General features: G+C 33.4%; 1 protein-coding gene and 2 pseudogenes across 1 annotated transcript; 2 read left to right on the plus strand and 1 right to left on the minus strand.

Moving 5' to 3' along the window:
- Window positions 1-131: 131 nt before the first annotated feature.
- Window positions 132-3,443, plus strand: LOC116114511 (annotated as a pseudogene).
- A 2,748-nt stretch (window positions 3,444-6,191) lies between these two features.
- On the plus strand, window positions 6,192-7,155 carry LOC116114526 (calcium load-activated calcium channel-like). The gene has a single exon (XM_031400671.1). It carries the CDS (start codon window positions 6,321-6,323, stop codon window positions 6,921-6,923), a length of 603 nt encoding a protein of 200 aa, XP_031256531.1. The 5' UTR covers window positions 6,192-6,320; the 3' UTR covers window positions 6,924-7,155.
- A 2,989-nt stretch (window positions 7,156-10,144) lies between these two features.
- On the minus strand, window positions 10,145-15,583 carry LOC116114512 (annotated as a pseudogene).
- Window positions 15,584-16,951: the final 1,368 nt, after the last annotated feature.

A 16,951-nucleotide genomic window follows, 5' to 3' on the forward strand; every position in this document is an offset into this window, starting at 1 on the left:
ACAAAAAATAAAAAAAAAACTTAACAAATAAAATATTTAATCAATTGATGACATACATTCATACATTAACACAAAACTGACATCATTTGATTGATCAGATGCACATATATCTTCATTTGGCTAAATAAGAAATGTATGCATCTTTCATATTTGATTCTCCTCTTGATCGGGTACATATTAGAGGTGGGTAAAAAGCCCGGGCCCAAAGGGCCCTTTCCCTATGGGATCAGTCCCGGGATTGGCCCGAGCCCTAGGGAAGGGTGACCAGGCCCAAACCAGTCCATCTGGTCCCAAGCCTAAGACTGGTTATACAAAATTATCAGGCCTACATATTAATCAAGTCGCCTAAGACTGGTCTCAGGACCGGTCTTATACAGTCCAGGCTCAAGCTTGGGACTATTCTAAGCCCTCACAAAAGTGACAGGCTTAGGACCGGTCCCAACCAATTTGGGTCTGATCCTTGAGGGCCTAAGCCTCGTTTGCCCACCTCTAGTACATGTACACATACTTTGGCATGTCATTTCGTGATTGGTTGGATGCATCTATATGAGGGGATATGTATTGTTGAACGACAAAGTCATTTAATATATTGATTGTAATTCAATGTTTAATTTCCAAATTGTGAAAATGATTTACCTAACCCATCAACTCTTAGTAGGGCTTGCGAGACTTCATCTTAAATCAATTGGGCAATTGCCCTAAACACTAGGGTAGCCATCAATGTAACATTAAAAGCTCATAATTTTATTCAAAATAAATTGGAGCTTCCTCACAACCAATAGCTATAGGTTAACAAAAAGGTTTATATTAGCCATGTGATTTATGATAGGGCACCCCCAATTGCAACAATAAAATTGAATGTAAATTAGAAAAAATGCGACAAAAATCTTCAATAAGATGGATATAATTAAACACTAAATATATAAGTCTTGAATTTTTAATGTACGAATCAAAATTCAACGATTTGTTATTATTTTAAAATTTTTTATTTTATAAAGTTAATAACTGATTATTAACCTTTGATTCAGATATTAAAATTTTCATGATGTTATATATTATTATGGATTTGTATCTTAAATTTTGAGAGTTTGTGAATGACTGTCAATGATTATTCACGTAAACTGTCCTAAACACCTTAATTAAAAAAAAAAAAAAAATTGTGAATAACAAATGACAACACGATGGCTCACACTTCAGTATATTTTTTTGTGTCATGTTAATTATCAATTGAGTGTAATTTAATGCTTATGATAAGAACATTTAAATACCTATAAGTCACCAAATCTTTTGTTAGGACTTGGGACAATCCTATATGCTAGAGATCTCTATATCATTCATATTAATTTATATGAATTTAATAATTTTATTCAATTTTTCTATAAATATTCATGCATGTTGAAGTTTTTTATTCCTTTATTAAATTCCAAAACATGGGCTATTGGGCCTTCCTCCACTTTGGGCTAAAATATTGTTGACGTATATCCACTATAAGATAAAAGATTTACATATATATATATATATATATATTATATAACAAGTAGAAAGCAATTTTCAATGCATTGGAACGTTAATTTTTTTATTTTTAACTACTTCTGAGTGGTCGAGTAGTTAAATAAGGACTCTTGGGTATATTACTCAAAAGGTTTTGAATTCGAATCTCTCTTCGGTTGTTAATGATGTTAACCACTAGAGTTCTTACTCGACTAGTAGTTATAGGATCCCGAAAGATTAGTTGAGGTGCGTGTAAATTTGTTCAGACATTCTCAGTCATAAAAAAAATAATAAAAAAAAAGGTTAATTTTTTTTTGTCTTCAAGTATCCTTAACGTGTGCCTTATACACGTTAAGACAACCCATTAATTAGCGTCAACTTTTAAGGTGTTTACTATTGAAGTTCAAAGAGGGCTGATTAATAACATAAACACCTTCATTTTATATGGGTTCAATTATGATTGAAGATGATTTATTCCTTAATCCGTTCTGTCTATATCTATCTTCTTTTACCTTCAATTTATATCATTTTAGTACCTTTTTTTTTTTTAAATTTTGAATATTTACGCATAAACTCTCACAATTCTTAGATAATTGAACTTTCAAGAATGCTTCTATTTCATTCTTTAACATAAATACCAAGTACATAATCCTTGAAACATAGTTGTGCTAATAATATAATTAGTTTTATAAACATAGGGTTACCTAACAATAATGCATCAAAAACAAATAATAAAATAAAAATAAACACATAAATTATGCACTATAACAAAAATATTAAATTGGATATTGCATTGATACCGAGTTATATGTTATAAAATTCAACTATTGTATTGATTATTAAGATCGATATTTTGTTATGGGTTAAGTTATTTATACATATTTTTAACATAATTTACCATAAGATTTAGAGTTAGGTATTTTTATTGCCAACTAAGAAATTTTTATATATCAATTAATATGAACCAAAGATTATGAATTTGTGTTATAATAACCTAACTTTTGGATTAGGTGCAATATATTTTAATTACTTTAAATATGCCTACCAATATTATCAACTATTTACAACAATTAATACATATATTATTTGATGAAAAAAAAAATTAATTACCAAGAAGAAATGTTTTTACCCCAAGGTTTTATAGAATTTTAAAACCTCATTTGTTTCAGAAAATAGCAGAGACATCCCCAAAACGAACAGTGACTGACCTATCCTATTTGACTGGGAATCTCTTTCATCCTTTTCAAGCTCAATCTCAATCCTAACTGTTCAGTTTCATAAAATCAAACTTCCACTCCACCGTCGACCCCCACCCCCACCACCGCCATTCCTCCACCACCGCCTCCACCTCCATCCTCTCCTCCCTCAGATACTCGACAGCCTACCTCACCGTCGGCATCTCCTTCTGCACCGCCATCGTTTGCGAATGCATCTCCTGGCTCCTCATCTACCGCACCAACTCCTACAAATCCCTCAAATCCTCCATCGACAAAGCCTCCAAAAGCTCGAAACCATGAAGACCGATAACCCCACCAAGATCTCCCTCAAAAAATCCAAAACCAAAAGATCGACCGCGTTGAGACCAGCCTGAAGGAGTCGCCGCGACCTTTCGTTTTCAAGTTCAAATCTGGCGCCGTTGTGGCCCTCGTTCTGTTCGTCGTTTTCGGGCTTTTGAATCCCTTTTCGAAGGCAAAGTGGTGGCGAAATTACCCTTTAAACCCTTTGAATCGTCATGAAGATGAGCCACCGAGGGCTGGTGGGCGACGACGCGACGGATTGTTCGATGGCGTTTTTGTATTTCTTGTGTTCGATAGTACCGCCCGAATTTGCAGAAGTTTCTAGGTTTTTCCCCGCCGCGTGGGGCGGCTGCCGGCGGCGGATTGTTCCCGATGCCCGATCCAAGACTAACTGAAAACGGGTTTATTTTGTTTTGGAGATTGAGATTGATTTAGCAACTGGGTATTGCTTTAATAAGGTTAATACCTTTTAGGTTTGAAATTGAACAATTAGGCCTTTTTAATCGTATGATTTTGTTTTTATCTGTCAAATGATTCAATGAATTGGGTTTTGGATTTAGGCTTAGCTTGATTTGATGTAATGTGTTAATGCGATTAATATGACTTGCTAATTTTGTTTAGATTTCGTTCTCGCTGAACCTTTACAATTTAGCTTGGTTTGATGATCTAACTTGCTGGAATTTGTGATATTGGAACTGATTTTTTTTCTAGTTTTCGGCTTTGTTTAGGTGTGATGGTTTAGTTTTTCGGGTACAACATAGGATTGTTTTGAATGGTTTGTGATTGTTATGTGGATTTCTATTGTTATAATGAATAATCTTTAGAACTGGGATGGATCGAGTTTCTCGATTGAGTGATTTAGCTTTTTATCAAATATGTAAGGTCATATCGAGTTTCTCATTAGTGATTAAATGAATTTGCATGATCAAGTTTCTCATTTAGAGCGATTCCAGGAATTTGCATGATCGAGTTTCTCATTCAGAGCGATTCCAAGGAATTTGTATGATCGAGTTTCTCATTCGAATATTTTGTGTTATTAGTATTATTGGCTTTGTATGGTCAATTGGTCATCGTCATTGGTAGCTTCACAAGCATTAGAGTAGGACCTTGTCTCTGATTAATGTTTGAATTTTTGGTAAATTCAGTTTAATCTGGCCTGAAAGAGACATCTTCCTTGAAATTTATTGCATTGTATATTTATTTATATCACTACCCTAGAATTAGAAATCTCCCGGTGTGCTTTACGGAAGCTTGACATTTGAGATTCATAGCGATCCTCATTTCTAATGTAATCATAGTTCTGAATTTATAGCTTTGAACTATATCATTTCCAGTTTGACCTTAGTTTCTGTTTTGCTTCTTTATTTATAACTTCTGAGTTCTACGTTTTCTGTGCTTAGTTGCCGTTCTGCAACCTGTATTTCTCGTAGATCTTGGCTTGTTTCTAACATTCCTATTACTTTACGAACCCCATCATTGAAGCATTCAGGTTTTGATCGACCTTACATGCAATCTGGTTTAGTTCGATAACATTTTATGTGACTTGTATCCAGTTTTGATCTTTAGCCATATTTGTTTTATGAATTTTTGGGGTAAAAAAATCAATTATATTCCGCTACGATAATCTAGGAAAGTTGATTATAAATTTTTGTTCTTTGGCTACATCATTTCTGGTGTGATAAGCTACAGTATCCTCAAGGAACAGGCGCTTTGCCCTTGAATGCTTCTCAAGGATCAAGCTTTCAGTCTCTTTAAATTGTTGTCGTAGCGTCGATGACATATACCCAGAACTATTGTTAGATGATTTTTTGTCAGGGTCTGTGTGTGAGTTTTTTTTCCATGTGTTTTTTAGAAGTTTTTAATTAGACTGGTTTTCAGGTGTTTTAGAACCATTACTTGTCAGTTTTTTTATGTATTGGTTTTGATTGGCTCAAAAACCTTCCAAAATACTTTTGAGGGGTTTATAAAACACCTCGATTTGGGGTATTTTGGTTGGTTTTAAAATTTTATTTCACAAATATCCTATCTACTACAAAACTATCTCAATTATATTTAAACATTTTTTTAACCATATTATGCATGTCTTCAAACATATTAAATATAAAATGATTTTAAGCAATCATAAAAAAAAATTATTAAAATTCCATTTCTAGATGTTTTTTTGGAAAAGTGGAGTTATAATTTAAATTATTCCAGATGCTGCAAAGAATGGCGAAGAAGGACTATAAAACTTTATCATATTTGAAATTATAAAATACTAATATGTAAAAAACAAATAAATAATATTTACCTTATAATTGAAAAAACAAAACTCTCAGGAATTGGTTGAAGTTGGATATTTTTATGGACATATATATAAGATTTATTATTTTAAAAAATTATCAGAACTGTTGGAAAATAAACTCTCAAGCACAGGTTGGGTGTTTTAAAAACTATTACTAAAAATCTCTCATAACCATTATGGTACTATGACTAAAAATATCTCAAAACCGTTGTGGCAGTTTACTCTTAAAACTGCTTCAGTGGTTTACTTTCATAACCGCTACCATGAAACTCTCAAGCGAACCCTTAGTGTTCTGTTTACATAAACAAAGAGAGCAAAACAAACAATATGACAAGAAATTAGTGTATATTCTTTTTCTAGGTTATTGGATGGACATATAACCACACGTCGTACATATCTTAACTACTTCAATTCTCTCCCCCCTTTTTTTTAACACTATTATGCCACTATCCAACACTTTAATTACTAAGACATGCTTGAGCAATCATAAAACCAATTTCTTAAATCTTTTTCTCGATGACTTTTTAGAAAGCGAGTTACACTTTTTTATTCAGATTGTTCAAAGGACGAATGAAGATAGAGTTTATTACTTGTTATATATACTGAGTAGAAAACAAAAATAGCTTTTACCTTGTAATGAAAAAATAAAACCTTAGAATTGGTTGAAGTTGGGTATTTTGGGTTATATTGATAATTTGTCATTTTAAAAAACTGTTGAACCGTTAGAAAATAAAAATCCTAGGCATAGGTTGCGTGTTTTAAAAACCGTCTACAAAATCTCTAAAAACCGCTACGAAGGTTTACCTATAATCGTTTCATAACGTTTCCATGAAACTCCAAACGAAACTTTAGGGTTGACATTTGTTTCAGAAAATAGCAGAGACATCCCCAAAACGAACAGTGACTGACCTATCCTATTTGACTGGGAATCTCTTTCATCCTTTTCAAGCTCAATCTCAATCCTAACTGTTCAGATTTCATAAAATCAAACTTCCACTCCTCCGTCGTACCCCCGCCCCACCACCACCATGTCCTCCGCCACCGCCTCCACCTCCACCTCCATCCTCTCCTCCCTCAGATACTCCGACAGCCTCACCGTCGTCGGCATCTCCTTCTGCACCGCCATCGTTTGCGAATGCATCTCCTGGCTCCTCATCTACCGCACCAACTCCTACAAATCCCTCAAATCCTCCATCGACAAAGCCTCCAAAAAGCTCGAAACCATGAAGACCGATAACCCCACCAAGATCTCCCTCAAAAAATCCAAAACCAAGAAGATCGACCGCGTTGAGACCAGCCTGAAGGAGTCGAGCCGCGACCTTTCGTTGTTCAAGTTCAAATCTGGCGCCGTTGTGGCCCTCGTTCTGTTCGTTGTTTTCGGGCTTTTGAATTCCCTTTTCGAAGGCAAAGTGGTGGCGAAATTACCCTTTAAACCCTTTGGAATCGTCATGAAGATGAGCCACCGAGGGCTGGTGGGCGACGACGCGACGGATTGTTCGATGGCGTTTTTGTATTTCTTGTGTTCGATTAGTATCCGCACGAATTTGCAGAAGTTTCTAGGTTTTTCCCCGCCGCGTGGGGCGGCTGCCGGCGGCGGATTGTTCCCGATGCCCGATCCAAAGACTAACTGAAAACGGGTTTTATTTTGTTTTGGAGATTGAGATTCATTTAGCAACTGGGTATTGCTTTAATAAGGTTAATATCTTTTAGGTTTGAAATTGAACAATTAGAGGCCTTTTTAATTTTATGATTTTGTTTTTAATCTGTCAAGTGATTCAATGAATTGGGATTTTGGATTTAGGCTTAGCTTGATTTGATGATAATGTGATTAATGCAATTAATATGACTTGCTAATTTTGTTTAGATTTCGTTCTCGCTTGAACCTTTACAATTTAGCTTGGTTTGATGATCTAACTTGCTGGAATTTGTGATATTGGAACTGATTTTTTTTTCTAGCTTTCGGCTTTTTTTAGGTGTGATGGTTTAGTTTTTCGAGTACAACATAGGATTGTTTTGAATGGTTTGTGATTGTTATGTGGATTTCTATTTGTTATAATGAATAATCTTTAGAACTGGGATGGATCGAGTTTCTCGATTGAGTGATTTAGCTTTTTATCAAATAATGTAAGGTCATGAATCGAGTTTCTCATTGAGTGATTAGAATGAATTTGCATGATCAAGTTTCTCATTTAGAGCGATTCCAAGGAATTTGCATGATCGAGTTTCTCATTCAGAGCGATTCCAAGGAATTTGTATGATCGAGTTTCTCATTCGAATAATTTTGTGTTATTAGTATTATTGGCTTTGTATGGTCAATTGGTCATCGTCATTGGTAGCTTCACAAGCATTAGAGTAGGACCTTGTCTCTGATTAATGTTTGAATTTTTGGTAAATTCAGTTTAATCTGGCCGTGAATGAGACATCTTCCTTGAAATTTATTGCATTGCATATTTATTTATATCACTACTCTAGAATTAGAAATCTCCCAGTGTGCTTTACGGAAGCTTGACATTTTGATTCATAGTGATCCTCATTTCTAATGTAATCATAGTTCTGAATTTATAGCTTTGAACTATATCATTTCCAGTTTGACCTTAGTTTCTGTTTTGCTTCTTTATTTATCACTTCTGAGTTCTACGTTTTCTGTGCTTAGTTGCCGTTCTGCAACCTGTATTTCTCGTAGATCTTGGCTTGTTTCTAACATTCCTATTACTTTACGAACCCCATCATTGAAGCATTCAGGTTTTGATCGTCCTTACATGCAATCTGGTTTAGTTTGATAACATTTTATGTGACTTGTATCCAGTTTTGATCCTTAGCCATATTTGTTTTATGAATTTTTGGGGTCAAAAAATCAGTTATATTCAGCTACGATAATCTAGGAAAGTCGATTATAAATTTTTGTTCTTTTGCTACATCATTTCTGGTGTGAAGTGTGATATGCTACAATATCCTCAAGGAACTGGCGCTTTGCCCTTGAATGCTTCTCAAGGATCAAGCTTTCAGTCTCTGTAAATTGTTGTCGTAGCGTCCATGACATATACACAGAACTATTGTTAGATGATATTTTGTTAGGGTCTGCGCTGGAGTTTTTTTTTCATTGGTTTTGAGGGGTTTTTAATTAGACTTGGTTTTGAGATATTCTAAAATCATTATTTGTCAGATTTTTTATGCATTGGTTTTGACTGGCTAAAAAACCCTTCAAAACTAGTATAATGTACTTTTGAGGGGTTTATAAAACACTCCAATTTGGAGTGTTTTGGTCGGTTTTAAAATTTTATTTAACAAATACCCTATCTACTACAAAACTATCTCAATTATATCAAAAATTTTTTTTTAACCATATTATGCCCATATCCAAACATATTAAATATAAAATAATTTGAAGCAATCATAAAAAAAATTATTAAAATCTTATTTCTAGATGCTTTTTTAGAAAAGCCGAGTTACAATTTTTTAATTATTCAAGATGTTGCAAAGAATGACGAAGAAGAATAAGAAGATTTTATTACATTTGAAATTATAAAATACTAATGAGTAGAAAACAAATAAATAGCTTTTACCTTGTAATTGAAAAAATAAAACTCTTAAGAATTGGTTGAAGTTGGGTATTTTTATGGGTATATATGTAAATTTGTCATTTTAAAAAACTGTTAGAACCGTTAGAAAATAAACTCCTAGGCATAGGTTGCGTGTTTTAAAAACCGCTACTAAAAATCTCTTAAAACCGCTACGAAGGTTTACCTCATAATCGTTTCATAACCGTTTCCATGAAACTCCCAAACGAACCTTTAGGGTTGTGTTTACATAAATAAATAGAGCAAAACAAACAATATGACAAGAAATTAGTGTATATTCTTTTTCTAGGTTATTGGATGGACATATAACCACACGTCGTACATATCTTCTCATGTAGGGTTTACACATTCTTTGATTCGACAGACAAACACATATCTAGAGATGACAATGGGTTTGGCATTTTCAGGTACGTGACGCAGTTCAACCCAAAATACCAGGCTCATTGCCATCTCTAGATATCTAGAGATGGCAATCTAAAAACACCTTGCATTGAACAAACCTCCGAAAAAATACAAAATAAGCCACCCAAAAAAATGCAACTATTTACAATACAAATTAGGGGTGTTTATAATTAGTTAACTGAACTGATTAACCACTTTTTTGAACTGAACTGAAACTGAACCAATTAAGAGGAAAACTGGTTAGTAAAAACCGATTAACCAATTTTCCTTTTAACTTATTTTTGCTTTTGTTTTCAACTTCCCTATGAATATATTCCCCACTTTATTTGGTCTAAATCTCACACTAAATTCTAAAATCAGTGTTTGTATGTTAAAAAAAAAAGAGGAGGAGAAATGCATAAATGGTAAAGATTAAAAGAGAAATAGATTTGGGGATATAGGGTTTTTTTTATTTTAAAGTGAAAACCGGTTAATAAAACCGGTTCCGGTTAACCAGTTTTATAAATTCTTTAAACCGATCACTGAAAATTTGGTTTATGTATTTCATTGAACCGAAACTAAACTAGTTTTTCGATAACTGGAAAACGGTTCGGTTTCGTTTATGCAATTTTTTTTAACACCTGCAGTACAAATATGTGAAGCAAAGTGAATAAGCAAACACTAAATAAGCTCACTAATTGTTAGCATCAGTAATTACTTGCACAGCAAACAAAATTAAATAAATCCTGACAGTTAAAGAAATACAACTATTTCATAAGACTGAAAAAAAGTTAAAAGATATTATAGTAAGATGAAAACAAAATGGCAGAGTTTTCAACTGAGAACAAAATCGGCTAAGAAATTTGCAACTTCTAAAAGGATTTTAACTGATTGAATAACAGTGTACATTTTAGGAAGAAGCTTGTGCGTTTTAACTACTATACAGAAGGCGGCGAAACCCTAGTTACATCTTGAACAAGGTTATAAAGCTAAAAAAAAACAATTTGCATTTAGTTATGGAAAAGAGAACTGTGTTTTGAGTACTATATGATCAAACCGTGTCTGGTTTTGTCGTGAAGATGCTTCATGTTTCAAGCCATGACAAAGTTCCCATGAGCAGATATTTGCTTGGAAAATTCCCTGCTGATGGTCCAAGATATGTAACTGTCTTCCTGTGGCCATAAAATGTTATATTAATTGAAGAAAACAAAACCGGCATAACCACAAAACATGCTTTTTTCCAAAATAAGAACTCAGTTTCAAACCTCTGTGTGTCGATTTCTGTGATATAGATAAAACCGGCGACATTGCTGCAGCAAAAATATGTGATGTAATCAGAAATGAGGGAGAGAGAGAGAGCATAATTTTATTCTTCGGGTGCTTAGATCTCCAACACCAATTATTACACTCTCCAAATCAGCAAAGTTTTTTCCATTATGGAAGAATCACGAATAAGATGACACTAGCCAGAGTAAATTTTCAAGTGCCAATTCATTGTAAGAACATTTCCAATGGTGTTCTTTATTTTAAAGAATATCTTTAATATAAATAAAGAGCATCTTCATTTAATTTCTAAATATAAAGAACACATTTTTTATTCAAATCCAATGGACTCTTTAAATATAATGAAAATGCTCTTTATTTTCAGGAAATAGACTTAATGAGAGAGAGAATTAATAAATAAAATGCATAGAAACTTATAGTTTATTAATTAAAATTAGGATAGAGTAGAATTTGACTCTCTAGATATGGAGAGTCAAACTCACTCTTTAATTTATATTTAAAGGATAAAAAGTCTGTTGGACTCTTGTTTTTATAGATAGACTCTTTATAATAAAGAGTTTGGGTCATATAAAAAGTCCTTTAGAGATGCTCTAAGACTAGGCATGACAATGTTCCCTAAGATTTTGGGGACTCGTCCCGCCCCGCCCCATATGGGGTGGGGAAACCCCGGTTTTTTTTGGGATAGGGGCGGGGGTGGGGGGTGTTTTAATCCACGTCCTCGGGGATGGGGCGGGGGTGGGTGATGCCTTTCCTCCGACCCGCCCCATATATAATATATAAAATTAAAAAAATGTATATATATACTTACTTTTCACTAATATCCCTATATTTCACCTAATTGCACAATTATCCTACCTGTATAAACTCATATTTTCCTAATTTTCCTCACCCTAAACAATTGAACAAGAACAAACCCTGACCCATATTTATGTATAATTAATTATATTTAAATGATTAATTTAAGTGTTTGTCATGTGGACGAGAATTAACTATTGTGTTTGGTAATGCTCAAATTAATTTATGTTTATATAAAATTAACGGGGCCGGGGTACGAATCTCAACAATCCCCCTTTGGGGTGGGGAAGGAGATTCTGTTACCCAGTAACAGGGATGGGGCGGGGTGGGGAATGATTTTGAGGGTGGGGATGGGTACGGTGAATGAGATCCCCGCCCCACCCCGCCCCATTACCATGTATCTAAGACTAGCTAATTATGTACATTATCTCATAGTCCCATGGAATAAATGATAATAGACACCAAAATGTTTCTTTTCTTATGTCCTAATTAGGGGGATTAGTATAATACTAGAGAGGTTATCATTCGCCTATGTAACAAGTAATTGAGAGAGTTGATCAGGTTCTTTGGCATAAGAAAGAGCAAGAACTGAATGCAGCAAATCCGGTCAAATTCACAGGCACTAATCTCAGAGGGCTGGCAACAGGATCTGCACCAACGGTTAGAGCCGATATGTGCCTGTGGTCGCCCACCAATTTTATAGAAAAGCAAATCACCGAAATTTGCAACATTAGCATATGGGGGAGAGATCTTGTGAGGCCATAAAAGTATTCCTGGTACAAGTAACATTAGCATATCAATATGTGGAGATGGTTACATAAATGTTTAACTGAGACAGTCTATGTGACTAAAACCATACAAAAAATTCAAGAAATGGTGTATCTTCATTTCAGCTTTATATAAAGAGTATTCTATACTTACAAAGAAATTTTACAAGAGTCTCCATACAAAGTGATATGACAAAAAATGAATGGAAGAGTGAATTTAATGAGTTTGACTTTTTGTTTCATCTTCCATTCATTTTTTGTCACTCACTTTGTATGGAAATATTTGTAAGATTTCTTTGTAAGTATAGTATTTTTGTTATAAAAATACCATGTTTTTCAACGGGGGAGCCAAAAAAAAAAAGGAAAAATAAAAACTGAGATTCACCACAGTTGACATAAATCAGTCAACAAGTAGACCAAGCTTAATTAATTGTTTCTTTAAAGTATTCTTCCCAAAACATTATAATCAATCTCCTAACCTCAAATTTAAAATCCTTAGAAAAGCACGTCACCATAAATAATTATTGCAATTTGGTTCACTGTCTTTTGTTTCATGCTTCCCTGATAATTTTGCTGAACCAGAGATGTTACAATCATAGAAACAGCTTGAGGCCATGAAATAATCAACAACTAGAAAGGGAATAGTAAAAAATGTGTCATTTACCCTTATCCTATAATTTCTGTCCTTCTGACGGACTTTTGCATTCGGAAACAAACCACCTGACTTTTGAAGTTTCACAACATCAACATTAGGCTTTTTCCTTAATACATCCCTCAGCCTGCTGAAAAGTTTCTCCTGCATAGATTTCAAACAGATGTCTTGACATGGTCATTTGAAGTTCAGAAAAAATGAAACTCTTGAGTCCAAAAAGTAACAAAAAATGAGGAAAAAAAGTGCAATGCAAGCTTACAAGGTACAGGAAAATGAAGGATGGAATCGAAGCTCATAACTAGACATGAATACAATCTGCACCTAGTACCAGGAAGTGAATGTAATCATCTAGTTCAATGTGTTATAGTGGAGCAATCAAAATTGTGACATGTTTCAGGCATGAAAGAGAGTGAAAACTTAAGATAAAAATCTAAACAAATCTATTGTTGTTCGAGATTTATTCTGATATAGGAATAAACAAGCTGGACATTAGCAAGCGTATAAGTTTTTCTGAGCCAAAGTGACAGCATATATTTCAAGTCCAGATAAGCACTAAAACATAAGAATAACAAAATAAGATGCTTGTAAACTGTACTAAATATATACTAGAAAATGATGATTGAAAATTATGCTTGAAATAAATAAAATATTAAAATTGGAAGGCATTTATCATTTACCTGACCCATACCAAGACAAAATTGGCATTGAATGCTCAATTGCATGGAGAATTAACTGCAAAAATAAACAAAATTCCATGAGCAACATGTGTTAAATATTACTAATAGCAAAGGCATTTTAAAATTACCCAATTCTCATGAATATGCAGCTTAGAAGACAATTACCTCATATCCAACCACTTCTATCCATCCCTGGGATGATCACCATCCCTGCCCATCGAGATTCCACATTAGCAGTAAATTGTTTCTCCATACTTGTGCAAGCTCATCACAAGCACTTTGTACAAATCTACATTGTTTGCTGCAAAGAATCAAAACATTATTCTAAAGTCTACCAACTGGAGAAGAGTACTTTCCAACACAAGTTTCTTATTGCATGAGAAAGCAAAGTAAAGAGAATGCAATATGGATAACCTTGGAGTTGTGTGCCCAAGAAAGTAACAAGGGGCATTTCAAGTGCAATCCTACAAACCGGATCAATGGGCAATTCAATTGGAGTAGCAGCAATACATCCAGGATGTTATGGATCCTTGGCCAATATCCAAGTCACAAAAAGTGGTTTCACCATTGTTTAGCTGCCCAACTAAGCAGCATCCTTGAAAAGGTGCTCTTTCCAGAATCTGTAGGTCCACAACAATTACCCTAGGACCCTGCACCACCCAGAAGTATTATATGAACAAATAATAAGTTTCAAATAACATGTATAAAACCATGCCAATATGGTATAAGCTTTGAATTATGCAACTGATGACAGTGAAAAAATACCAGGAAGTATCAGGCACTTTGAGCAGATGCTTTGGCACAGTTTCTCCGCCTTCAAGCACAGATGTAACATTACATAACTGACCATGGGAGTCTGAAAATCAAAGACCAAAACACCACCATTAATGATTCAATAAAAATATGCCTTTCTAGTAGATCTGCCAATGAACAAACCCAAAAATACAGTAAAAAAGCACACACCTCATCTGCTGTATAATCAGTTTCAGTATGCCATCCATTTCAACTGTGGCTCCATACCATGTAAAAACCTGATCCATTAAAACAATAGTTTTCAGAAATGAAATTCTCAAATACAAATGTTTTCATCATGACGTTATTTGGGTTGCGATCCAAAAATAATTTTAAGAAACTAAGAAATAACTCAAAATCTGAAGTGTATTTCATGTTTTCAAAAAATGAAAAACCATTTGGTTTGATCCGAAATAATTTCAAAACTAAGATCCAATTCAAACATTTAAACCATTTTCATTGTTACCAACTATGAAAACTAAGAAACAAAAAATCATTTCCGTGTTTTTATTTTACACTACTTTCAAGTTTATATTCCAAAAAATGCTTCTAAAACTCATTTCAAGCAAAACGGTTTTCATATAATTTTTGTTCTCTTCTGTTCTAAAACGAAAAACGTATTTAAATTCTATACCGAACAGCTTACTCATTTTAAAATATTCTAACAGATCCATTTTCACTACTTACATTATTGAAATGTCACTATAAATATCTCACATAAAATAATTTAATTAAAAAAATAAAAGAAAGCAATATCGCCTGCGCTTTAAGTGATGTGTCACTTCTGTACAACAAAGATATATAATATATATATATATATATATAATATAATACTATATATATAATCTATATAATATATTATATATATATATAAGAAAACTTACTGCAAATTTAAGACGTGGAGGGAAAGTGAGCCAGATTTTCGGAGGTAATCAGTTCCGTAAACCTCGGCGCTGCCGTTAAGGAGCCGAAAGACGCAGCGGCGCATCGGTTACCCCGACTTCGATTCTCAGCTCGCTTTCTTTCCAATTTGAATTGCTCGTAGTTGAAGCCAAATCAAACGAGTCCGACTCCGCGCGCGTAAGCCATGTCGACGCTAGGGCAAAGATTACACTTGTAACCAAACTGAAATTTATGAATCATAATTAAAAAAAAAAAAAAAAAAAAAAAGTTAAAATTTGTCCCGAAATGAATGGGTTTAAAGTGTGAAGATTTGAAACGAAGGTTGAAGAGAAATAGGGAGGTGGACTAGGTGAGTGAGAGTCTTGAGGAGAGCCAGGAGGCAAATGAAACGCACCGTTTTTCATATGCAGGGAGAGAATTCTTTTTACCGAGAGGGTTTAATTTAATGACAGTTAAGGACATTGTTTGAAATAATAGCATTGGTGCTTTGACTCGACGTAAAGTTAGTTGATGCTAATGGACTTATAAATTATACTGAAATGACAAAAAAATCCTTTTCAAAAATAATAGTTAAGGCACAGGTGTGTAATAAGTTTATTTACTCTTGTTAAGGTCACAATAATCTTATAATCTTCTCTTATAATTCTTGATGTGATAGCTCGTTAATAGATAGATGAAACTCATTTACGAATTAATCAATTACGGAATTGTCACATCAAAGTTGTGAAATAAAGTTAGGACCTAACATTAGTTAGATTAGTAAGGAAACTAGATATGGGCCCACAAGTTACGCGAGTTTGTTTTATTAATATTTTTAGAATAGGTTGTAAAAATAACTTTTATATATGTACAAGTTTAGAGTAAATATAACTTTTATATAATGATAGAGTTGTGTTAACATAAAATTAATAATGTGATCTTTATAATTATAATATCAATTAATATACGAAGAAAATTATTGAACTTAAAATTTATATTAGTTCATTTTCATGTTTGTATTGATTGTTTTTCTCACAGTATAGGATTTTTCCAAGCTAAGGTTTGAAAACAGAATAATGTCCATCTTTTATGTTTTTTCTTGAAAATGGTGAGATTTTGGAATGTCTATGTAATGTACTTATATAATTATTGTTAGTACTATCCAATAAGAAGAGGAAGAATAAATCAAAAGTAACGTGTTCGATGCAGAACAATTTTCAATCAATTAATGAGCAAACACCAAAATCAAGATAAAATTGAATATAGAGAATAATTTTTTATATAAAGAATAAGTACATCACTTTTTATTATGAAGTGGGTTGGACAATATAGACTTTTATTTCTATTTTTCTTATAGTTGTAATTCCTCTAGTGATAGGCATTACTCTCTTGTTTAGGTTATAAATAACATCCATGAGATTCATGTTGTAATAGTGGTCAATGACTTTGTGAATTTGTCTCTTGCAATATATAGATCATCCAGATTGATCTCAACTTTTTTGAAAATCTCCCTCATTCGGCATTCCCTGAAAAATGTTTAAACAATTGCAGAAGAAAAAGAAACAATCAATCAATTTTATAAATATATGGAAATAGTAACATGAATGTGTAAATAAATTATCAGTGAACTCTTGACATTCAAAAAAAATTTTTTTTTAGTGGTTTTTATATTCCGCAATATGTATCATGGTTTTGTTTTCGATTTTGTAATTTAGGATACAAAGATGTGGAATGTTTATACCTTTGGTTGCCTCGGTGGAGAATTATTGTTGTTGGAGGTCGTTTGTTGGTATTCGTTGTAGATTCTTCTAGTTGTGATAGTTTTGTCGCCATTTTCAAATTAAGGTTTTG

This window comes from Pistacia vera, unplaced genomic scaffold (genome assembly GCF_008641045.1).
Source record: "Pistacia vera cultivar Batoury unplaced genomic scaffold, PisVer_v2 Contig712, whole genome shotgun sequence".
Classification (NCBI taxonomy): domain Eukaryota; kingdom Viridiplantae; phylum Streptophyta; class Magnoliopsida; order Sapindales; family Anacardiaceae; genus Pistacia; species Pistacia vera.

Coding starts and splice junctions, on each gene's coding strand:
- LOC116114526 (XM_031400671.1), top strand. CDS start 6,321: ATGTCCTCCGCCACCGCCTCCACCTCCACCTCCATCCTCTCCTCCCTC.